This window comes from Haliotis rubra, unplaced genomic scaffold (assembly GCF_003918875.1).
Source record: "Haliotis rubra isolate DU_JTF1 unplaced genomic scaffold, ASM391887v1 Scf342, whole genome shotgun sequence".
Taxonomy (NCBI): domain Eukaryota; kingdom Metazoa; phylum Mollusca; class Gastropoda; order Lepetellida; family Haliotidae; genus Haliotis; species Haliotis rubra.
In genome coordinates, this window is record NW_025767016.1 from 1,035,351 (window position 1) to 1,060,671 (window position 25,321).

The 25,321-nt window shown below is 43.0% G+C and overlaps 1 protein-coding gene across 1 annotated transcript; it reads right to left on the reverse strand.

Annotated features, from left to right (window-relative positions):
* Positions 1-487: 487 nt before the first annotated feature.
* On the reverse strand, positions 488-25,321 carry LOC124284710 (contactin-like). Its single transcript, XM_046720818.1, has 26 exons — positions 23,959-25,321; positions 19,952-20,036; positions 18,778-18,872; positions 17,697-17,782; positions 17,241-17,404; positions 16,188-16,301; positions 15,601-15,745; positions 15,078-15,268; positions 14,526-14,621; positions 13,457-13,690; positions 12,992-13,097; positions 12,428-12,612; positions 11,353-11,625; positions 10,462-10,764; positions 10,061-10,230; positions 9,735-9,861; positions 8,677-8,838; positions 7,717-7,869; positions 7,504-7,598; positions 6,188-6,283; positions 5,811-5,961; positions 5,070-5,191; positions 4,562-4,748; positions 3,912-4,027; positions 3,151-3,325; positions 488-1,884 (listed from the first exon to the last, which is right to left on the reverse strand). Exons 2-26 carry the CDS (start codon positions 20,010-20,012, stop codon positions 1,760-1,762), a joined length of 3,732 nt encoding a protein of 1,243 aa, XP_046576774.1. The 5' UTR covers positions 20,013-20,036; positions 23,959-25,321; the 3' UTR covers positions 488-1,759.

The following is a 25,321-nucleotide window of genomic DNA, read 5'->3' on the forward strand; positions in this document are numbered from 1 at the left end:
GGATCAGTCATTATACAAATAGGGCCTAACGACACCAATCAATTGTGACAGAAGCGTCTATGAAACAAGTTGTAACTCGGAAACTAGGCAAAGCAGGAGACAAAGTAAATGGCAGTAGATTGTGAGAACATATAGCTTTCATTTTCCACAACAATTGTCACGATTTCAGGTTTATACAAGCCTGTAAACAAGATAATTTACCCCCTAAAATGTAGATGAATTCTGCATCGGCCCTCAAAGCTATTCCTCATATGACGTCACAGAGTCGCGCCGCTCTGATTGGTTGAAATTTCGTTCGCGGGTGAGAATTGTGCACTGTTGTCAAAAAGGTCGATTTAAGTCAATTAAAGGTCGAAATGAGTAGTTTTAATGACACGGTTTTATTTATAACGATGCCAGTTAGTGATTTATGTATTTTAACCCCCTAGGGTTTATGTGACCTTTAACTAATGAAGTAGAGGAGTATGTGTAATGCGTACAAACGATGTTTAGAATTGAACTCTTTATTATAAAGTGTAAACATGATTTCAATACTAGTCATAATAAGAAATAATTACCCTGACAGAGGAATGATAATGTGTATACAGGCATGGAGATTATGATAACAAATATGATATGTACAAGAGTCGGAAAAATATACCAGTACGTCACACACAGTAATACTGTTCGCCTAAAGTCAGTGGTTATACGCTAAAAGTTGTTATACAAAAGGGTTTGGTATACATTTTTTTTATCCCAGCAGTAATTGAACTGATAGCTGTCTACCTTACTGTCCAGTATATGTCGTAATCACATCATTGAAACATGACTTACTCGACTTAAGTCTCTGATTTTTAGTTTTTAATAATGTACAATGACACATGTCTGTCAATCAGTAACTGATTTGCATAATCATAATAACATGTTCACATCTGATGGTCCTGATAGGGTACGCTGCATTGTCATGATTTTAACGTAACAATAGTAATATTTCTCTCTTTGAAAGATCAATTTTTAATGTAAAAAATAAAAACATAGATCTAACAACACGAAAGAAAACACGGACTGCATCTATAAAACGAAAACAGATACAGATGCCCCAATGATTACCAAGAAACTGGCGACTGACATTCGCATGGAAACGATTTCGTTTTTTATATTCAACCTGACAGTGCAAAGGGTTTTTCAACTGGCTATTAAGAAAATGACTTAAGTCACAAAACTTCAGCGGTAAACATCCCACCATTTCCTCTCCCCATGAAGACCGTCAATATAAGGAAATCGCTACAGGAGAAGCCGCCATGGTTCCAGAGACAGCAAACTGGTTGTAACAACTGAACGGAAACAGCACCGGTCACACTGTTATATGTGTGTTGGGGAGGTGGAAGTCTTCAGATTGCTTGGAATCACAATTGGTTTGTAAACGCCTTCCTGTTTGCAGGGAGAAAATCACAGGGCCCAAGCATAAGGCTGCTGTTGCACGTATCGGTAGAATGGAGGGATTGTCAGTAGATGTAGACTGCCAGTACATATAGATTAGGTCGGACATTTGACAATACGCAGGCCACGTGGTCACTAGGAGTGTGTAGGTGAGCAGAAGTCGACATGCGATGACAACGGAAGCATAGCAGTGTGAAGATCAGCAGAGGATGGTGATGTAAAGATCATCAGAAGACGGTGACCTTACGATGACAACGGAGGCAAAGCGGTGTGAAGATGAGCAGCAGAAGAGGGTGATCTTGCGTTAACAACAGAGGAAAGCGACGTGTGCATGAGCGAATTATCCCGACCCGGAAACCAGGAGGACTGCAGCTAAGCAGGATCCCAGAAGGAGAAGTGAGAGGCTCAGTCCTTGACCTCCTGCCATTATTTCACTTGTGATCTGGTCGTATCGCACTTGGCCACCTACAAAAACGGAAAATAATTTAAGCCATATATTAAACAATATCATCATTTGCAGCAATAACTATCATCTCTCTGGGAACCTGTTTGGAGTGAGTGAGTTCAGTTTTACGCCGCTTTTATCAATATTCCAGCAATATCACGGCGGGGGACACCAGAAATGGGCTTCACACATTGTACCCATGTGGGGAATCGAACCCGGGTCTTCGGCGTGACGAGCGAACGCTTTAACCACTAGGCTACCCACCGCCCCCTGTTTGGAACAAACCTTTGTGAGGTAATTGTCAAACCTGTTTTACCAAATCACGTGATGCCCTCTCCTTTAAGAAAATGCAGAAGCTACGCTTGCAGTAATCCCCTTCATTAATAGCAAGTTTATGGAACTAAACATGCCCGTGAACTTAATGTTGAACTTAATGGTGGACAGTTTCATCTCTTTGGCACACCACAAGCCTATGCTGGTTGGTTCACTCTGTTTATGGTTCTAGTCAGCGCCACAGCCGGGCATTACTTCAGGCTTTCCGTCTGCATTTAGTTGACGCGCTGAAGACTGCTTAAAGTGACATTAAACCCAACTCATCCACTAGGTGAAATAGTCCGTTTCATATTAATGTTTTGTTTATTCGTCTGTAAGTTACTAGTATATGACTTTATGATGTTAGGTTTATTTGGTGACCTATCTCACATCCTCCGACTCAAGGCCCGTGAGGGGCGGTGGGGTAGCCTAGTGGTTAAAGCGTTGGCTCGTCACGCCGAAGACCCGGGTTCGAATCCCCACATGGGTACAATGTGTGAAACCCATTTCTGGTGTCCCCCGCCGTGATGTTGCTAGAATATAGCTAAAAGCGGCGTAAAACCAAACTCAGTCAGTCAGTCAGACAAGGCCCGTGAAGGTCCGGGTTAGAATGAGCCTTCAGCAACCCATGCTTGTCGTAAGAGGCGACGAACGGGATCGGGTGGTCAGGCACGCTGACTTGGTTGAAACATGTCATCGGTTCCCAATTGCACAGATCGATGCTCATGCTGTTGATCACTGGATTGTCTGGTCTAGACTCGATTATTTACAGATCGCCGCCATTTAGCTGGAATATTGCTGAGTGCGGCGTAAAACTAAACTCACTCACTCAATCCTCCGACTCGATCAATTCAGATACTGTTTCGCCCATAGCCATAGTTGTTAAGTGAAACATTTTCACATTTCATCAAAATGTATCAACATGTTCACATGAATTAAGAAAAGCAGTCCTGTATTGGTGGGCGGGGACTGACCTAGAGTGAAGTACACGGTGGGGGTCTTCTTGCCGTCCCCCCCATAGCTGAAGCCCATAATCCTCAGTTTGTAGATAACCCCCTTCTCCAAGTGGGGGATGACCGTACTGTCCACTTTGCCCACGATCACGCTCTTGGCCGTCCTGATGTCCTCCCCAGTCTTCCAGTAGATCAGCTGCAACATCGACAACGTAATTGCAGCAACGGTCACCACAGTATTTCCAATTGTCACGTGTACATGGTCGTGAGTTGAAATCGTTCTAACCCTCTGTTTGATGATGTACTTACTTTATGGTAACTTGAATATGCATTTATTTATTGGTTCTTCGGTGGTGTGGTGTTATTGCTGTTGGGTACGTGGTCAGTATTGCAATGTACCTGGGTGATATATTTGAGTAGTTTGAAGTCGTGTAGTTGTGTTGGTCGTGGGATAGAGTGGGTTTGGGATGGGTGGGTATATGTTGTACTGATGACTGATGGGTAGGGTACTTAGGTAGAGTACCTTGTTTGGGTTTTTGGGTAGGGTACTTGGGTTGGGTACTTGGCTTGTGTATTTGGGTTAGGTACGTGGGTTAGGTACTTGAGTAGGGTACTTGGGTAGGGTACTTGAGTAGGGTACTTGGGTAGTGTATTTGGGCAGTGCATTTGGGTGGGGCAATCGGGTCGTGTACATTGAGTTGGGTAAGGAAGTGGTTTAGTGTATTGGTTGTGGACGTGGCAGTTGGTGGTTGTTCCTGTGTGAGTTGTGAACGCCTGCTGACCTTGTAGCCTCGGATTGACTCCTCGTTCTGCGTCGTGCTCACTCCTCTCCACGTCACGTACGCGCTGTCAGGGCCGTCACTGTTGACGGTCACGTACTCCGGGTACAGCGTCGGACCTGGGACACAATGTAACAACTGAGTGAGTGAGTGAGTTTAGTTTTACGCCGCACTCAGCAATATTCCAGCTATATGGTGGCGGTCTGTAAATAATCGATTCTGGACCAGACGATCCGGTGATCAACATCATGGCATCGATCTACGCATTTGAGAACCGATGACATGTGTCAACTAAGTTAGCGAGCTTGACTACCCGATCCCGTTAGTCGTCTCTTAAGAGAAGCGTGGGTTACTGAAGATCAATTCTAACACGGATCTTCAAGGGTTGTAACAACTGAACAACAACTAGGCGCAACGTAACAACCGAACAACATTTTGGGGATACTGTTTGTGACAGAGGGTACTGGACACCTGGAGGAACAATGGGATACGATTATGACCACCCGATCACTCAGCTGTGTCACCAGTACAAGGGTTTGAAATAGACACGAAGCAAACCGAGTCCCATTCTAATCGTTTCTGGCAGAGCACTGGAGTCTCGGTTACGTCAGTTATCTCAGTAATATGTCCAGGAATGAAGTTCAACAACGTACCTTGATAGTAAGTTGAGAACCACCAGTTTTCACTCTTCGGGCCGAGTCCCGCGCCGTTAAAGACGTTGACGTTGCACCAGTAGTCGGTGTTTGGTTCCAGACCAATGATCATGCCTTTTGACATTTGCCCATAATGGCGGACAAACAGCGCGTCGTTGTAGGTCTCCCCGTCCAGCCAGTAGTTGATCTGGCAGCAGAAAGGGGCAGTACAGTACGTACACACGTGACAATTACAATTAAACAAAATCTGTGGAGGTTTTTGTAGAAGAATATGGATCAAGCAGATTGCAGATGAGATTTAGGTTTCATAATTTTACAGTCAATATAAGAATTACAGACACTAAGAACTTGGTCGTTCACTTCTGAGAGAAGCTTTACAAAGCATGCCCCGAATGAAGCCCATGAAGGTCCCACGTTGCGTTCCAGATTATTGCGCTTACATTGCTACGCCCTGATATGCCAAGGCAAAAGTAAAGGCAACATGACTCTTCTGCTGGATATAATTTACCTGGTAACCCATTACACGCCCCTTCATGTGGAGTCGGTCATCGGGGACAGGGTTCCAAAACACCAGAGCCGACGTCGAGTTCTGTTCCTGGGCGTAGACATTAGAGGGCGTTCCAACGGGCACTGATGATAGAAGATAGTAGTGCATGCTAACAAATCGATACATATTGACAGGGTTCCCCTCTCGATAATGCATGATAACAACTCGATACACACTGACAGAATTCTCCTGTTGATAGTGCATGCTAACAACTAAGACACACTGACAGTTCCCCTCTCGATAGTGCATGATAACAACTCGATGACAGAATTCCCCTGTTGATAGTGCATGCTAACAACTCGATAAACACTGACAGTTCCCTCTCGATAGTGCATGATAACAACTCGATACACACTGTTGATAGTGCATGCTAACAACTAAGACACACAGTTCCCCTCTCGACAGTTCCACTCTTCCCCTGATAGTGCATGCTAACAACTCGATACACACCTCTCGATAGTGCATGCTAACAACTCGATATAACAACTCGATACACACTGACAGAATTCCCCTGTTGATAGTGCATGCTAACAACTAAGACACACTGACAGTTCCCCTCTCGATAGTGCATGATAACAACTCGATACACACTGACAGAATTCCCCTGTTGATAGTGCATGCTAACAACTAAGACACACTGACAGTGGTCCCCTCTCGATATCTCCCTGTGTATCAACGATGTATGTACACAGGACAACTTACTGTCCTCCGCAGAGAACACCACTGAGATTGAGGAGTTGGGCCCCGGTCCGAAGTCATTGACTGCTTGAACTTTGACCTCGTACTGTCTGTAGAAGTTTGTCCTGGATCCGACCACCGTGACGTTCTCAGTCTTCGTGCCTGGAACTTTGGCCTGCGACAAACATAACATCTGTGAATAACTACATAACTACAGAGGGTGTGAATATGATGCTATTCATCCACGTTTTATGTGAACAGTATGATTAAATTTGGTAGAACTGTGTGTCCCGCGTCTATGGTCTAGTTTCAGCAGCTACAAAAGTCTCCATGGTTCTGTACACTCTATAGGTATGTTGTTAGTTGTGTATAACAGTTACTATTTACTGCTACATGGTTACCTTGATCCAGTTGTCACCTTGACCCCTGGTTGAGAACAGACGATGGAAGACGTTATAGCGGAGACCCCGACCACCCCACTCGTTCCTTGGGAGAGCCTAGGGAGGAAAAGTCGTGATCAGTCGTTTATAAAGTGAGACTATTACCTTCACTGGCCGAGGGTCAGGAATGGATCATATTAGTTTACGTCATGTTTTGAACAAAACCTCTAGGAGACCGTGCGAGAGCCAGACTATGTCGCCAAGAAGCTTACATTGTCAGTAACGGTGTTATATGACTGGTGTCTCATCCAGTGGGAGACCTTGTGTCTCATCCAGTGGGAGACCTTGTGTCTCATCCAGTGGGAGACCTTGTGTCTCATCCAGTGGGAGACCTTGTGTAAAGCGAGTTATTTTTTGTTGAACATCACATTTAACAAGATTCCAGCTTCGTCATCACGGTCTTTCAATAACAGTATGTAGACAAACCAGTGGTTGACATTATGACTAGCACCTAGGGCCATCGTGGCACAAACACACAAGCCTCAACACCAGGTCCAATTTAGACACCTTTTTCTGAAAACAGGATACTGGGGCAGTTCTTTTCCCAAATTCCTATATATGGCGCAAAGGAGAAACTGCAACATGTTTCAATGCTCGCCTGCCTACTGTACGAAGAAATGTGGCGAGGTATCGTTATTTCCTTTTTGTTGTAAATACTTCAGTATTGCCAGTCGAAAGAGTGAGTGAGTGAATTTAGTTTTACACCACACTCGGCAATATTCCATGGGACAGCTATATGGCGGCTGTCTGTAAATAATCGAGTCTGGACCAGACAATCCAGTGATCAACAGCATGAGCATCGATCTGCGCAATTGGGAACCGATGACATGTGTCAACCAAGTCAGCGAGCCTGACCACCCGATCTCGTTAGTCGCCTCTTACGACAAGTATGGGTTACTGAAGGTTCATTCTAACCCGGATCTTCACGGGTGCCAGTCGAAAGACAAGTCAGGTGTATTTAGGCCTGCTGCCTCAGTCACCCTTGGCTCGGGAGAACTGAAGATGAAGGATTTCCGATGTCCGATGTTCCGATAAGTGGTCTTATGTCTGGAGGGGCGGTCGGGTAGCCTAGTGGTTAAAACGTTCGCTCGTCACGCCGACGACCCGGTTCAATTCCTCACATGGGTACAATGTGTGAAGCCCATTTCTGGTGTCCCCAGCCGTGATATTGCTGAAATATTGCTAAAAGCGGCGTAAAACTAAACTCACTCACCCACTCTTATGTCTGGATTAGAGATTAGGGTTTGACAATTCGGTCCTCATGTACCAATGCATACCTGCCATGTCATCTTGAGCAGACCAACAGCTCCCCCTCCACCACCAATATTAGCAGGAGCCACCCTCGGAGCGGCGGAGTCGATGTGGTACCATGCTGCAACACCAGATGAAAGTCAGTTTACGTCATTATTCCGAGATAGGATAGGACCCTTATTGGTACCGTACATCTCAGTACATGACAAAGCTCGTGAGTGGCACTCAAGACAACTTACCTGAAGGATAGCTAGGCTCGCCCCATCCGAACCTGTTCCTGGCAATGACTCTGAACCTGTAGCTTGTGCCGGGAGCAAGACCAACAATGAGCGTCCCCCTCTTGGTCTGGTCCTCCTCCAGGTTCGTCAGTACTGACTGGCTCTCCTGCAACTCTGGAGGAACATTGTCACTCAGGTTCACGCGACTAAACCATTGATATAATCATATGACATGTACATTGTTCAGATCCGACTGCTTACTGAAGATGCGTGTATGAATCGCTATACAATATTGATGACACTAAGTCATGCGTATACTGCCTCGATGGTGAAACCCTTTACAAGCACATGCAGGCGTAAGTCAACAGTTCATCTGAACAAACATGGGAACAAGTCTTATGGGGAACTTCAGCGGACGTAATTATTCGAAATCTTATTTAGAAATCTTCTCATGTGAAACATTAAACCTTTTGAAAGCCTTGACTTGTGTAACTCTGAGCATACACTATTTACGCGAGCGTTGTTGGACGTTCTATAACATCACTGGGAGAGCATGTCCGATCACCTTGAACGTGTGGACTTTAGACGCCAAAGGCTGAAGTAGCTAGAAGGACCAGTTGGGCAGGTTGAATACATTACTCCTGTCATACAGAGAGGATGTATTTGCATACAGGGGGGATCTATTTGACTTTGAGCATGGATCTCCATGTGAAGCAGAGGAGGCGTTCTCAAGGTTCTTCTATGTTCCTTGTTCAAGTGGATGAATCAGTAGAGGTGACTAGGCTAACTGACCATTATTCTGCCATATCAGATAATCGACACGTTACGGTTCAGTGAAATGAATGCCAAGTTCCTATGTTTTGATTTTGCAAATCACGATGGAAACTTCGATTAATATGCATTATTCGCTACACATGTACAGTGGGTCTGCCATGGTGACCTACCACAGACATGACAGTAAACCAAGTGTACGGTGCCCACCTTTGACGACGGGGATCCATTCTGAGTCGTAGGTGTTTGTAGCCTCTACCCTGTAGGCTTGTATGATGTCCCCGTGATCCTCTCCCGGCGTCCAGCGTAACGTCACTTCCTTCCCCTTTGACCCGTCCCTGGAGTACACCCCGGCCGGCTCCCCGGGAGGACCTGCATTTCAGGCATACGTCGTTATTACGTTATTATTCGCAGAGTATATACAGTGTGCGTGCCTGCGCGCGCGTTTTGTGTGTGTGTGATATATTACAGAGTGTTAACAGTGGCGTGAGAACAAGCGTACCCACAAGTGTTTTGTTAAGGAACATGCGTACCCATGACTGTAAGTACGGCATCAATGTCAAGAAACATACGTACCCATGACTGTAAGTACGGCATCAATGTTAAGAAACATGCGTACCCATGACTGTCAGTACGGCATTAATGTTAAGAAACTTACGTACCCATAACTATCAGTACGGCGTCAATGTTAAGAACATTCGTACCCATGACTGTCAGTACGGCGTCAACGTTAAGGAAGGTATGTACCAATGACTGTCAGAACGGCGTCAATGTTAAGAAACATACGTACCCATGACTGTCAGTACCGTGTCAATGTTAAGGAACATACGTACCCAAGACTGTCAGTACGGCATTAATGTTAAGAAACATACGTACCCATGACTGTAAGTACGGCATCAACGTTAAGGAAGATACATACCCAGTACTGTCAGTACGGCGTCAACGTTAAGGATCATATACGTACCCACTACTGTCAGTACGGCGGCAATGTTAAGAAACATACGTAACCATGAGTGTCAGTACGACGTCAAAGTTAAGAAAAATACGTACCCATGAGTGTCAGTACGGCGTCAATGTTAAGAGAAAATACGTACCCATGATTGTAAGTACGGCGTCAATGTTAAGAAACATACATACCCATCACTGTCAGTTCGGCGTCAATGTTAAGGATCATATACATACCCATGGCTGTCATTACGGCGTCAATGTTAAGAAACATACATACCCAAGACTGTCAGTACAGCGTCAATGTTAAGAAACATACGTACCGAGGACTGTCAATACGGCGTCAGCTGTAGCAGCGTCCTGAACCGTCTGGGCCATACACGTGAATATTCCCTCGTGTCTGAACTGGGCGTTCCTTATGTATAAGCCCCTCAAACCATCGCGGACTCCCTGCGGAGAGAAATAAAGTAAAGAAATAGAGCTTATCAGTTGACGCCCACGTGCCACCCTCGTTTCATCCTTCCGTCTGACATTATATTAGTTCATAATGAGAGTGTGAGTGATTAATGTTTTACGTTTCGAGGAATCAAGATTGCCCATGCTGGTATCGGATGGGGTGTAGTCAGTTTTAGGTGAGAGGGACGCTCACCTGTACGAAGTCGGGGTCGTTTGCAATGTCGATGGTGATCTCGTTGTTGAACTTCCACACATAAATCAGGTCCGTCGTGAGCTGGTTGAAGGACGCCTCGCAGAACAGGAAAGCAGTATTGTTGACTATGACGGCGGTGTTGGTAGGGGGCGTTGTTATAACAGTTTGCGCTGGAATCAGATATACAAAAGGTATACAATCAAAGGTATACAGAAGGTATATAATCATTTGTAAATGTTGATTAACAGATAAATCACACATGAGTGAGTGAGATTAGTATTACGCCGCAATATTCCAGCTATATGACGGATTCACACATGACAACGTCACTGGCTCCAAGAAGTTAAGTTCAAGGTCATTGCATGATCTTGCGCAGGAAATGTATGTAAAATGATTCTTACTGACGATGTTGAGTGTGCCCTCAGACGACGCCGTCCCGATGTCGTTGGTGGCAGTGCACCTGTAGCGTCCCGAATCCCCCTTTGTGAGTCCATTGATGACTAGGCTCCCACTTGGAAGTAGGGCCAGATGCCCAGTCGCCATTATCTTATCAGCTACAGTGAGACCAAGGTCACGGCCATCCTTAGACCACGTGATGGTCGGAGTGGGAGCCCCTTCCGGTAGGCAAGGTATGGTGATGTTGCCACCCTCGGTGCCGAGCATGGTGTCATGAAGGGGGTGCTTGGTAAACATTGGCTGGAATGCTGGTGACACAAAGGTAGAAATACGTGGAAGCTAGACACCTGGCACATAACTGGATGTTCCAGTGTGTAAATGAATTGAACATGGTTTGCCTGATGCCACCACCAAAACATGCCTCGTGTGGTGTTGTCCATGTACGTCGAACGTGATGTCTCTACAGTCGGCAACCCGAGTGGAAGATTGTGCAGATAACACTAATATGACACTACTTGGTGGCATTACACACATCTTACAATGCATGGACCTTATGACATACACGACCATCATACACATGGTCTTCAGACAAATGACTCCCTGGAACCTACAGTCCATACTGTACCTGTACTATGTACATTTAGTGTCTAAATAATATCCCGGGGTGGCTGTATCTCGCCCAGCATATCTAATGAGGTATTATGTTCTTTCAATAACCTCTGAATTGATGCAATGTTAACACATATATAGTATTTGTAATAACTGTACTCTCCGTAACCAGTGGAGGAAATAAAGATCATTCGATCATTCAATGTAATAAACAGCCAAAAGAACACGATACGCAAAAATACGCGAAAGGACGGCCGGCCTTCCGTCCACGTGGTGTGTCTACTTACTCAGCACCTTGAGCTGGCCACTTGTCAGGACCTTGCCGTACTTGTTTTTCGCCACACACTGGTACATGCCGTCATGCCGGGTAGCGTCGGCGTTGTGGATGGTCAGCGTGTTCCTGTAGATGTCGATATCCCCGGGGGTGGGGAGAAGCACCTTAGTGTCCTTCAGCCAAGTGTAGGTGGCGTGGGGGACGGCCACCGCATCGCACCTCCACGTCAGCTGACTCCCCTTGTCTACAAACTTGTCCTCCAGCGGGAACAGGAAGTAGGGTTTGGCTAGTGGAGGAACGTGTTGTGAATCACATTTAGAATTTTTAATTATTTACATTTACATGTTGAGATGGACACTGACATTGAGCCTGTCTGTCTGGTCCATGCACTGAGAAAACATGGCGTCAAACTAAACGGGACGTCCATCTACAAATGTACAAAGCTTCCAGGACCAAGGTTAATATTCTCACACAACATGCTAAGGCTGACCACATCAAGTAGTCCATGTCTATACATAGGAATAATTCCTGTCAACTCACTGCGACCGCTTAACCAAACCAAGAAGTCTGGTCATGGGAGCAAGCAGATTTCATCACATACAAGGTCACTTGCCACTTAGATGACCCCAGCGAGGACAACACAATGGCGGCCTACACTTCAGGGAGACACTCAATATATTTACTATAGAAACGTCCAAGTATCAAACCAAACCATATGCCTCATCAAACGTGCTTAAATAAAGATGCTGACGTCATAAAATTAATGTAAGTAGTTAAGTTACATGTATTGTTTACATTTCATCTTCCTTGACTCGAAACTGCTTAAATAATGTTTTCTGTCTCTAAAATATATTTCTTCACTGAAAGATATGCTTTAAAACATCATCGATGGAAATGCCAAGAAAAATTCCAACAACCCGTTCTTTGAAGTTAACATAGTAACAATATGGTGTGTCAGCCAGTAGTGGAACCCGCCATTGTGCAGTCCTTGCCGTGGTCAGTGACGCGCATGCGCAGCATACGCAGGAACCAAGGTTTACAGATAAATGATCACGAAGATCAGTGTCCCAAATGCGAAAGAAACCTACATATAATTGATAGATGCAGGCTCTTGCTGTCGGAGGCGTCGCCGCCTCGTCGGACGAGGCATGTGTAGTTGCCGCTGTGCTCCAGCTTCACATCCTTGATGATGAGAACGCGGTTGAGGTTCTCCATGTGAGACCCGGAGGGCGGAGCCCCGCCATTCCACTCCCAGGAGTAAGTCAAGGGGAGCCTGAAGATGAGGAACACTGGTACAGTGGCCACACACCTGGGTAGAACTAGCTCAAATTTCCAGGTCTCAATGGATTTCTTCCATCATATGATTGTAGCATGTAATATACTTGTTGTAAAGGACTGTTTAGATATCCAACTTACCCAACTTGTCACTACATTTGTAAAATCTGCGTTAAATTTTCATTGCGTAAAACTGCACCATATCTGCTAAAGTTGTAAAATACGAGATTTGTAACGGTAGTACTGATGGTAAAGTACGTCAACTCATCCCTACACCGCAGGGTCCTTGGTTCCGTTCAATCAATGTATCAACGCAGCTCATAACAACATCACTTGGAACCCATGATCTGGTTACAAAACCTACTCAGTCGACCCACCTTCCATAAGCTAGACACTCCAGGCGGATGGTCTTGCCCCTCTGCGGGGGATTGGGAAACACGGCTGGGAAGTCGTTGTGGATGGTCGGCCCAAAGTCGTTGGCGTCTGCAAGGTGCGATGGAAAGAATATTTTAATTCTCACCTGTCATGAACAGTGGTGAGTGTTCTGATCTGTTTCAAGCAACGTGACCACAACGTATAACAACTTATTTTGTCAACAGCTGTTTCGGCGTTTGGACATCCGTCAGTACATCACTGCATAACTGACAGACAGAGATTATAGATAGGTAGACGGTCGTCATAGAGTAAACCGGGGCCTCTCTTTGCTTTAGCGCCGACCCTTTCAACACTACCGACCTGTAGGTTTAATGTGCCGGACAAGTTCCTGAAAATGGCGTCGTGACATTTCTGCACACCAGTAACGTGTAATATAGCCATCTCGGTACGCTGGATATTTTACTAACTTTGCCCGGTGACGTCGAAGCCGATGGCGAGACTGGTCTTGCTGGGCGGTTGCTTGGTTGCGAGAATCTCGTCGAAGGGAGCGGCCAGTGTGACCACACAGTGGTACTGCCCTTTGTCGGACGACTGGACCTCGGAGATGTACAGACCGCCGTTCTCCGACACAAATGTGTGGGGGTTGAGGGTGGGGCGGATGAAGTGCCTGGCGTCGTTCTTGTACCAGGCGTACATCACCTCTGAAACAAAGTTCCCGGTGAGTATAGAATCGACCGTTTTATATTTAGGACAGTTACCAGACATCTGTACAATGGGTTGAAATGATTCTGAAGCGGATGAAAATATTACGAACATTAAGGTGGGAATTGTTTAGAGACAAAGAAGGAACGAATATATTTTAATAAAACACATTTTCAAGACCCCCAGCTTGCCAATTGAACACTTGTGTGTATATGTAGCATTTGGGAATGGTCTGAGATTCACCCAAACCGTACAGTCCGTTTGATTTTATTTGAGACCGATGAATTGCTCACTAACACAAAATCTAATAATTGCAACAAAGCCAAACCTGGCACAGTCACATGAAAATCGACAGACCAAGTTTGATGATTTGTCTCATAATTGTAGACACCCGAAAAATAGTTGTTAGACAATCGATCATTATTTTGTTGTAACTTTTCGCTATTTTTTACGAGGGAGGACCACTTGCTGGTAGAGCAGCCAGGTAATCAACAAGTGTGTGTAGTGAAACTTCAATTTCATAGGTGCAACTCGCACACCTGGCTGTTCAGTGTTGGTCTGTCGCTTTAATGTGACTGTGCAAAGTTTGATGTTGTAGCATTTATCAGATTTTGTGTTAGTGAGCAATTCATCGGTCTCAAATGAAATCAAACGGACTATACATATAAAGACTCGCCTTCAACAACTATCACCAAGACGAACACATACACACTTTCCGCGGGTTAGTTCAGGTTCGTGTGTTATGTACTATGTAGGACCAGATGTTGTAAGTGCATCTGTAGATACTGAATTTGAAAACAAATGTGACTGCAATGATCTCATGTGTTCACTTACTTGGCTTGAAGTTTGGCGTGTTGCAGTTGATGACTGTTCCCTGGTAGAGAGGAGCACTCAACGTGCCCACTGGATCATTGACGAACTGGTTCAGGACTGGAACGGGTGTGGAGTGACAGTGAACAAGGTGCGATAAAGCTGCTTTCATAGGTATTTATTGATTCAATTTAGTATGTTTTATCGAAGCATGGAAGTACAAAGTTTTCAAAAGCAAAACATTGCTTGGAAGCCATCAAATACCGTAGAAAAACACGGACATCGTTTAGTGAGTGGGTGAGTGAGTTTAGTTTTACGACGCACTCAGCAATATTCCAGCTATATGGCGGCGGTCTGTAAATAATCGAGTCTGGACCAGACAATCCAGTGATCAACAGCATGAGCATCGATCTGCGCAATTGGGAACCGATGACATGTGTCAACCAAGTCAGCGAGCCTGACCACCCGATCCCGTTAGTCGCCTCTTACAACACCCATGGGTTACTGAAGGCTCATTCTTACCAGGACCTTCACGGGTCGACATCGTTTAGAGGACAACAGTGATTTCATACTTACATCCTTCTGAAATCGTGACGGGGTCGCTCATGATGGAACCGATCGTGTTGGAGGCGATACACTGGTAGTCCCCGGGGTCCTTCTGCAGGTCGGGGTCAGCTATGGTCAGTCTCCCGTTGGTCAGTGTGTAGCGAGTGTCGGTGGTTTCCGTAACTTCCATCTCTTTTGCTGTGCCCACATTTCGGATCCACCTGTTATAACGACTTATTATCAGTAAATATAACATACATGTATTGTCTGTTGATTACCACCGCGGCTAGAAATCTCCCAGCTATATGTCGACGGTCTGTAAATACTCGAGTCTGGACCAGACAATCTAGTGATTGAAAGCATGAACATTCATCTACGCTATTGGGATACGATGACATGTGTCAACCAAGTCAGCAAGCTTGTCAACCTGTCCCCTTTGCCGCCTTTTACGACAAGCGTGGGCTGCTGAAGACCAACTGTCACACAGTGATGTGATGTTCATAGGGCGAGAGTGAGTGAAGGCTAGTAGGGGGTTGCAGTGTACACGTGTTACCTGTATGTCGGGGCTGGTATTGCATCTGCTGTGCAATCGATGAAGGTGAGTATTTCTCTCCCAGCAAGAACTATACTCTTTGGCTCATTCGTGAACACGGGCCCTCGACTGATTTTGTTCAGGTCAGTGGTTTCCTGGCCGTATGCTGGAAACAAAGAGTGAGTGAGTTGGACTTATTTCGGCGTGTCTGCTTAATGTGGGAGAAATCCCGAAGTGATGCTGGTTTCAGACGTTTACAAACCGCGTGACGAGCACAATGTAACGTTTCTGGACAGTCCAATGGACGCAACTCTTACCAGCGAATTGCTGCGTCTCACACGACTGGAAACAAAGACCGAGTGTGTCATAGGGAACAGGAACTACGTCAACACGACTTGAGTTGTCAAATATCCATATGTACTCTACTTTAACCTGCTGTTAAATAATCAACAAGGGCCTTGTTTCTGGGTGCTCTTGACCTCCGGTGTTGAAGCTAAATGTCATTTGCTCCACTTTTACGTACTGTCTACGTACTGCCCTATCATCAACACTCAGACAGCAGTAGGGTAGTGGGGAGGATGAGGTTAGCAAGATTTAAGGTCACTTACTGAAGTCCCTTTGAGGCCTGTTGATCCTGAATGCCTCAAGCTTGCTGATCTCACAGATGTACATCAACACCTCCGTGTTGCGCACCTTGGCCCAGGCAAACACGTTCTTCGAGGCTGAAAGTAGACATGCTTGCCTGAATGCATTACTAAATTACTTCAATAGTTTATGTGAAGGTATTAAACCGCAGTGTGGATATCCACATCCTTAAACTCCCCATATGCTGTCTCTCTCAAGAAGGGTGTTTTCTAACTGCCGATGCTGAATGTTCATCAGCATGTCAGTGTTCTGCGGATATCTGAATATTCCTTATTTCGAGCATATTTTCGTATGTGCTCCCAAAAACATTTAACACGTGTTATGTCGCAGTGACATTCATCGTGTAATGTCCCACGTGGGATACACTGTACAAGTGATATTCAGTGAGAGGCAGTGATGTGTTATATACGGAGTTCTGGAAGGTCTACACAGTACTACCCTCTTTGAACTATTTTAGCCAAGGGATTTAGATAATGTTCTTTCATGGTTTTCTTTAGATATGTAAAGGGAGTTAACTCTTGCTTCTCACTTCACCTGACATCTCAAATAACCAGATTTCCAGCATTGTGTGTGGCGATCATTATACCCTGCAAGGTCTATTTTGCAAAGTTGGGTGAGTGAGTGAGTTTTGTGTTACGCCACTTTTAGCAATATTCCAGCAATATCACTACTCTTGTACTATATCACCTTTGAATTTGTATTGTCACGCCATTTAGTACTACCATAGTGAAACCTTTCTATTGATTTGTGAACTCAGGTAATACATTTGTTTGTTACATCATATTTCTTTTTGGGTTGGTTTTACATCTACTTCCTTTACGGAATGTTCCCCGGTAAATTGTTTGAAACTTGGAAATCAACACACATAACATATATAAATTCTGTTTATCCTTAAGGCAAGTCATTCTGTACCTTACTATAATTACCCAAATCCGTGGCTAAATATTATTGTCCAAACGGACCACAAACCTGTGCGCATACACCCTCCCTATAACACACTGTGTCACTCTGCTCACCAGAAAACACGTAGACGAGGTTGGGTTTGTTAATGGGCTGGCCAGTACTGTCGGGCGCCATGGCGTCATCGTCCCAGTAGTCGCCTGTCATGATGTCGGTGCCGTCTCCCTGCCACTGCCACGTATCGCCCATCTGAACGCCGCTCGTGTACCACCTGTCTCGCCTTGAGGAGAGCATGGAAAAGACATCATTACATCAAGGAATATAGGGATAAGTTATGGTTTGTACCGCAGAACGCATTGCGGACAAACATCGTGTTTAAATCGTGGATATATTGTTTTTCACAGATTTTAGTGAAAACTAACCCTAAACAAACTTTGTTTTACTATTGAAACTATTAAAGTAATTGAACGAAGAGTCATATTTCACAAGTGTTGACATGACGCCAATGATTAATGAAAATGAAAAGTTCAAGATGCGTTGATACACCTGGATAATGTGCAACAATGACACACCTGTTGATGTCGTACTGCGTCAAGTAGTTGGTGATGAATTGGTGCTCCGCATCGTCATTGACGCTGACGAGAGTTGCTCCATCAGCCTAGAGGTAGACATATACGGCAAGACATATCACACACAAGAGTGAAATATGCCATTTACGTATGATTGCAAACGCACTATACATGATTATATACTCACTGGAAAGACGCATATTGTTTGCATTTTGTATATGCATGAAACGTGAAGCACAAATGCAATATATTAATTAAATGTTGTTAGCCACATGTTTGTCAACTTGTGTGGTGCAAACACGCAACGTTTGTAGCTTTATACAGCAACTTTTACCATTCCCCCTTCTTGTACGTATATGCCTTGCGACGAACACAGGACAGGAATATTGTCATTATCTCTTCAAACCTTGTGGCTATCACCATGCTAAGTTTCGTTCTGCTTATTGATTAATTATTAATTATTCAATCAATCAAAATGATTTTTTAATGTGCATATACCCTTGCACACACAGACATTACAGGTGTCTATTTTCCCGTCATTTTGTGTTTTACGTGAGGCTTTACATCGTACGCGTTCTATTTCGGGTAATTTTCACGGTATGTGTAGGTTAATCACCCTTATAAGGTAATTATTTAAATAAACTCTCCGAGGGCTTTAAAAATAGCTTTATTGTTTTTTAATAGAAATAATTGCCCCAGGGCAGTTGATCAATTATGCTAGTAAAACACTTCCAAGAACTTCCCTAGTGGTTAAAGCTTGATTAACGACTGTTCATTCAGATTACATCTCTAAAAACCTCGACTGTCTTGCTTATATTTTTTGAATTAGATGATGTTGTACAAATGCATGAAGTTCCGGTATGAACACTCACATGAGATATTTACAATATGGTATAACGTTGCAATATAATGGCATATGCATCTATATATACTCGGCGTCATTAATGAAGGGTCAAGCTATCGGTTACACTATTTCAATGTGTACACAGCCGATATGACGTCATCATACCATAATGTATGTGACTATTACGACGTTAATATTCCAATGAATACACAGTTGATATGACGTCACATCAACACTGACCTGACAAGCCGTGTCCGCCTCCACGTATGGGCGTGGCGGGTGGAACACAAAGTGATAGCAGTGGTCCATGTACTCAGCCCAGTTCAGAGGGCAGTCTGAAATCAACAAGAAGGGATAAAATGCTGTACAGGGCAATTTTCAGGTTGCATCAACCCGTGTTTGTGTGAATTTTGTCGTGTTGTAATTTCGGACAAACTGTGTCTCCACAATCGGTTTCTTCTGTGATTTCTAAAGACTTCTGTCCCGACTCTCTTAACCGAATCTAGAATATGTATGAAATAACATAAATGGAGCGAAAGGTTGCAGTTTACTATGAAAGACATTATACAACGTGTGCCACTGAATGTTATGCGGATCTAATACTTGAGAGGGATACCTATTGACACTTACTGCAGGATGCTAAACGATTTCCAATACTTATGTCTTGTCATCACACAATGTACATAACATGGGCTGATTTATCATCGCCTGGAGACGATATATATTTTCTTAGAAATCCCAGAATATGACAAGAAATACGTTGATGCTCTGGTCTAGGTGTGTAATCACAGCGTTATCTGCACTATTTACTCCAGGGTTCCCTCCCAAAGGCATGTGCTGGACGTATAGGACAACAACGAGGGGTTATTGAAGAACTCAAACTTTGGTGCCATGCTTGAAGTGGTCTGTGACTTGGTCCGTGCCGTGTATTGCACGCAGAGTGTACATTAGTGTTAATGGTTGAATATTAGTGTTCAGTGTATGCCACTAAGTGTCTTTTTGTCCACGAGCAGATGCAAGAAACCGGACATCTGTAAACTGTACCACGTAAATATCATCACCTGTGGTTGTTTGATCATGTGAACACATAAGCGTGTTGAAGGAGAGAATTCATAATAAAAACACCAGCGTACATTCCTTTTCAAGGGTCCCGTGTTCCTTATTCAAGTCTCCCGTGAATAACGATTGATCCAAATTTGTTACGGACAAAATTCTTACGCAAGAAGCTTGTTATATTCGTCTCTATATTTTGAGCAATTGTGTTTGTTATAAATCTGTTGTTGTGAAATGGGAAAGAAATGTCCCTGACACATCGTTACATGGAATAAAAGACCTTGCTATTTATGAATATGTGTCGTGAAATGTTACAGATATCCTGTTTCAAAAGATACATGTGGACTTACAATAGACTTACCTTGACCTGAACACAAGCAGACAGTTGCCATGACAACCAGGAGCCATTTATGAGGCACCATGGCAGCGTTTACCGTTGGTGATATCTAGACAGAAATAATTGATATTTCAATGCAAAATGTCAGGCAGTTTTATTTCCTACTTTGACTGCTGTAATCTGGTATTTGTCTTCGGGGAAAGTGATTACCTGTGTTCCAAGTCAAATGATAAGTAGCTGTAAGCAAAGATCATAAGTTGTTTAAATAACCTACCACTGTTGTTGACCATACGGTTGTTCAAAGAGCATAACGCTGTTTAATGCGCATATAATGATTTTAGCAAACGTACAACGTTACATATAGCTCATCCTTGTTTAAAACCATACCTTTGTTTCCAAAACATAACGTTTTTAAAATACATACCCTTTATTTACATTAAACATTTGTAAAGAGCATACCATTGCGTAAAGAACATTCATATCCCAATGTAAATAACGTACCATTGTACCAATTTAAAGAGCAAACCATTGTTTAATGAGCATTCTATTGTTTAGAAAGCATACCTTTGTGTACAAAACTTATTACTGTTTAAGCAAAATACCATTGTTTCACCAGCAACGACTGTGTAATGTTGATACTAAATAAAACAACGTCAAGTGGGGATGTCACGGTTTAAGGGTATACATGTATACATCAAAAACTTAGTTAAGCTCCCCCTGACATATCTTACAATTGAATGAACCCCGACCCTAACCCTTTGGAACTTATGGGACATGATTGGTCGTCGTGTGCAACAAAGGGATCCTCCTGTACAGAACCTGGCCCAATTGGAAGCTCCTATACACGAGGAATGGCGTAGACTGCCCCTTCAGAGGATCAGGAGGCTGACAGGTGGTATGAGGAGGAGAGTGCTGGCTGTCATACAGTCGCATGGAGGTTACACTCGGTATTGACCTTGGATCGTGTAAGACCCGCAAACTGACATTTTGAATGTTCACATTCACCAATAAATTCAACATTAAATATTCCAGGGTCATACTTATACATACATAGTTTTGTATGAAAATGAGTGGTTGTTTTTAATGAGCAATTAGCATCATAAAATCATGGATTCCAATCATTTTGTCGTTTTTATAAGCCAAAGGATCATGCGAGTCAGAAAAACCCCATCGTGATCACCACGAGAAGTTTCATGTACGTTTCATCATTGCAAAAATACAGAGGGTGCTTAATTAAGTTCTTTGTGTATAGTACTTGTGACAGGGTTTAACCGAAGTAACATTTTTCTCCTTTTAGTCAACACATACTAAAATGTGCGCCATATATATCAACATCATTTTTACGCTCAGTCAATCGTTATGTCGTTTCTTAATTCGTATGTCTTCAACTTGACAACTGCCCTGTCAAAACAGTTCCTGACAAAGAAACTGTAAATGTGTCACCACTAAAAACGTGGCTCTTTTGTGTTTCGCAATGAATTGTAACGAACAATGCTTTTCCAGAATAATAGTTTTACAGTCCTAAATGCTTAAAGCTGAAAATAAACCTCTTAGCAGCTGGAAATAATGGACCCGGAATTCATTGGAAGACGGATTATTAAATAAAACCACCTTTCTATATTTGATCAGGTCAAGCCTTTCTCACATGCTCAATTGGACAACCTCGCGTCCGAGTATGGTTACAGAGTTCAGTACCTGGTTGATACGGGAAGGGATTTACGTCGCAGATCCCGTGTACGGTCACCATGGTGTGGATGGCATTTCGCTGATAACGTCCACAGTATATGCATTCCCAGTCAAGCAGTGGAGACGGGTACACGGGAAAACCCTGTACAACCATGTTTAGGCGTAACCGCTCCATAAACAACAGCGACATCATCCGTTACAATACATATAGGGTCACCATTATCGTTTATATCATTTCTTTTCAGAAAGAACAATACATCGGATTTGACCAGTAAACTTTTACCTAGATTGAGCTAGCGTGTATACACCTTGGTTCCGTCAAAAATACCCGTAAATGTTGTTTAAGCATGCATGTTCTGTCGGTATATTGATGAAGCGGTTGAACTTGCATGTTCTGTTTATACATTAGCCTCGTGGTTGTTTAGCTTGTGTATTTTTGTAAATAACATCTTCGTGTTGTTTGAGCATGCACGTGCTGTATGCGTATTGCCCTGGTGGTTTAACAGTGCGTTTTGAAGTGAAGTATCTGAAAGTCAGGGGATGTATAGTTGCAATTTGAAAATAGAGACAATTTCAAGTCGGACCGTTATATTTCCCCCCCGCTGTGCTCCTCTATCCCACATGGCAAACTTTGGGTAACACGTCATTTCTCCTTAGTTATAACAAAACGAAGGGACCGCAATATGGCTACATCTTCGTCTTCAAAGGTTCAGTGTACAATTTGTCAGAATATGAAAGAAATTCCACCCTAAGTTTATTAAGAAAATATGACGTGCAATTTTAACTGATCACATCTATTTGATAATTTTGATAAGACATTATGTAAGAAGGAAAGCATCCTTCTAGACACCAACAGTGCTCTTCTAGTCGATCCATACCCGTGAAGATCCACGTTAGAATTGGTCTTCAGTAACGCATGCTTGTCATAAGAGGCGACTAAAGTAATGGTCAGGCTCTCCGACTTGGTTGACACATGTCATCTTATCCCAATGACGTAGATGGATGCCCATGCTGTTGATCACTGGATTGTCTTGTACAGACGTGACCAAGACGTTTAACCTAAGTTTCCAGTATATAGATGATCTGGTATTGTTCAGTAACAACCTGAATTAGACATATACACGACTTCTCCTGTTTTAGCTTGAGATCTATGTTTTAAGATTCAGACTGACTACCCACAGGGGTGTGCAAAGAGTGAGTTCAGCTTTCTAAATCATGTCGAGCAAAATGTCAGTTATTGCCTTTTGTGCTTACATGTCACAACTTGTGTGATATAATCGATCATGCTCTTTCTGCGAGAGTGTCATATCCTCTTTTCCCCAAACTGCATTGATCAAGGTTACAACACCCTAGGTTTCACAGACGTTATATAAAGTTCTACAAGTGAAGGGCATTTCAACAGTTGACGCATGTAAGTGACCATAAGTATTTTGCCATACGTTTCCCTGTCTGTTCAGGTAAACATTTGACTTGGCGTTCCATGAGTTTGACACAGGTTCCACCTATTACGTAATATGATTATTCTTAGTAGGAAAGGTTGAATTCACGAGTTAGTATGTAGACAGCCCATGCATGATTAAACAGCCACTAGGTCAATATGTGTTCACATCACCCATGATTAATACTTCTCTCTCAGTATGTACACATAACATGCACGTTAATACATGAATAAATAAGCTGTAGGTAAAATGTAGATAAATCGTGCTTTAAAGGGTTTAAATTGCAACAGATGCTTTGAACCTCAAACAGATATGAATCTGCTATGTGTGTCCAGTTGTCCGCTGTCCGTGTTTACACGAGATATTATCTTTCTATCAGCGTGGTCAGTGTCGGTCAGCGTGAGTAAACCATCACAGTCGTACATAGCACAAGGGTATACATGACATAGTCAACCCCTGAAATACATATGTTCCAGCATACACTTTAACGTTTCTACCAGTTATGTCATAGTGATATTACAACAAAGTGTACAATATCAACATCAAAGGACACCCAACTAAACAAACATCGGAAATACATGATAGTACCTAGCAAGCATTTTTTTGCAAAATTGTTCTGAACTCCGTTTGTGTGAAGGTCGACGTAAGTAGTGATTACCCCCAGTTACGTATTACTGTTGTACGGTGGAAGGGAGAGCCATGTTATTCCCCGGAAGTGACTCATATAACACAGGAAATCCGAGTGCTGTTTCTAGATGGTAATTTGAACGAAGTAACCTAATCTATATATTCTCTCTTAGTTTGTAGTTCCAACTATATATGTGATCATATATTTACCCATACATGGTAATTAAGTCAGACATCTATGTTTTCGATTCCTGATGTTAGTATCAAATCCTGTTGTACCTTGTCACGTGAGTCGTTCGTTGATAGAAAGTCCTCAGGGTGAAGCTACTTAGATCTCCGTCACGGGTAGTCCCCGGGTAGGTTCTGTCCAGGTAATAAGTCACAAAACTGAATATTTCTCAGCAAAATGGCGTCGCTACAATGCGATCATACCCGCCAATAGACTTATCAGTGTCCGACGAGCCCTTATCAGCACGGAGTAGAGTTACTGGACTTGCCTCAGTCGGTGTGGGAGGTAGGGAGTGACGATTGGCATGTATATCAGACATCGCATAAGCATACAATAAAAATGTATGTACTAATTTGTTTATTGTTGTTGCCGTTGAATTGTTTACATCCTCTGTTGTTCTCTGTCCGCATTCATACTTGACACTGGCATCAGATGGAGTTGTCACGATTTCAAAGTGAGTTATATCATGAGGATGTTGGTAGGATGTATTTTAACCGGTCCATTGAATTCACGTGGATGAAGATATTCTTGGATAAGTAAACATATTGCTTCAGGCAACAGTCAGCACCATTTCAGTTACATACATCTATATCCTGGTCTTGGAGGAACCAAGATGCTTCAGACAACGAGGATTTCAAAAGGTTTGTAATGCTTTTTTAAAATACATTTAATTGTGACAATACATGCACGAATATGTGTGAAATCATGAAAATGAATAACGAATGATCCTGGCCAAATGTATCCATTGGAGGGTGTAAACATAAACGTAAAAATTCAACAATCTATTATCCGTAATAATTATACAGCAAAATGGAGTTCATTGGCCGTACAAGGCAAAACAGTTGTGAAACAATATGTTGAATGGTCATTTAAGATCACTAATGACACGAGGTAATGAAAAGCACTGGGATTGTAACGTAGGCCAGGCTGTAGATGATATCCCGTGGTAGAAACAGACAGGGATCCAAGCAAGTTGTCACCAGGTTTTTTTGTTTACGCTCTCAGCAGAGGGGTCCGTCGTATGGCAAGCCGTTTCAACATTTATTGAGAAATTCCTGATATATTAAATTGTTATAAAATAAAACTTATTTTTTTTCTGAGATATCTTGAAATAAATTAAAGACACCTTGAATTGAATTGGAGATATCTCAAAATGAATTAAAGATATCTCGAACAGAGATAATAATAGATATCTACGATAGCATTCATGATATGGCAAAATGAATTTAGTATATGTTGAAGCACATTAATGATATCTTGAAAAGAATTGCTAATATCTTTCATGGATTTAATGTTTTTCATGATATCTGTAATTCAGTTCCTGATATCTTGCAATTAAATAAAGACATCTTGAATTAATTGAAGATATCTTGAATTGAATTGGAGATATCTTGAAATGAATTATCCATCTCA

Bases quoted from the DNA above. Each gene is read 5' to 3' on its own strand.
- LOC124284710 (XM_046720818.1), bottom strand. From the start codon at position 20,012: ATGGTGCCTCATAAATGGCTCCTGGTTGTCATGGCAACTGTCTGCTTG. The intron at 10,231-10,461 runs GTAAGAATCATT...ATCTGATTCCAG, and splicing joins GGGCACACTCAACATCGTCA to CGCAAACTGTTATAACAACG. The intron at 7,870-8,676 runs GTGGGCACCGTA...ATGTTCCTCCAG, and splicing joins ATGGATCCCCGTCGTCAAAG to AGTTGCAGGAGAGCCAGTCA.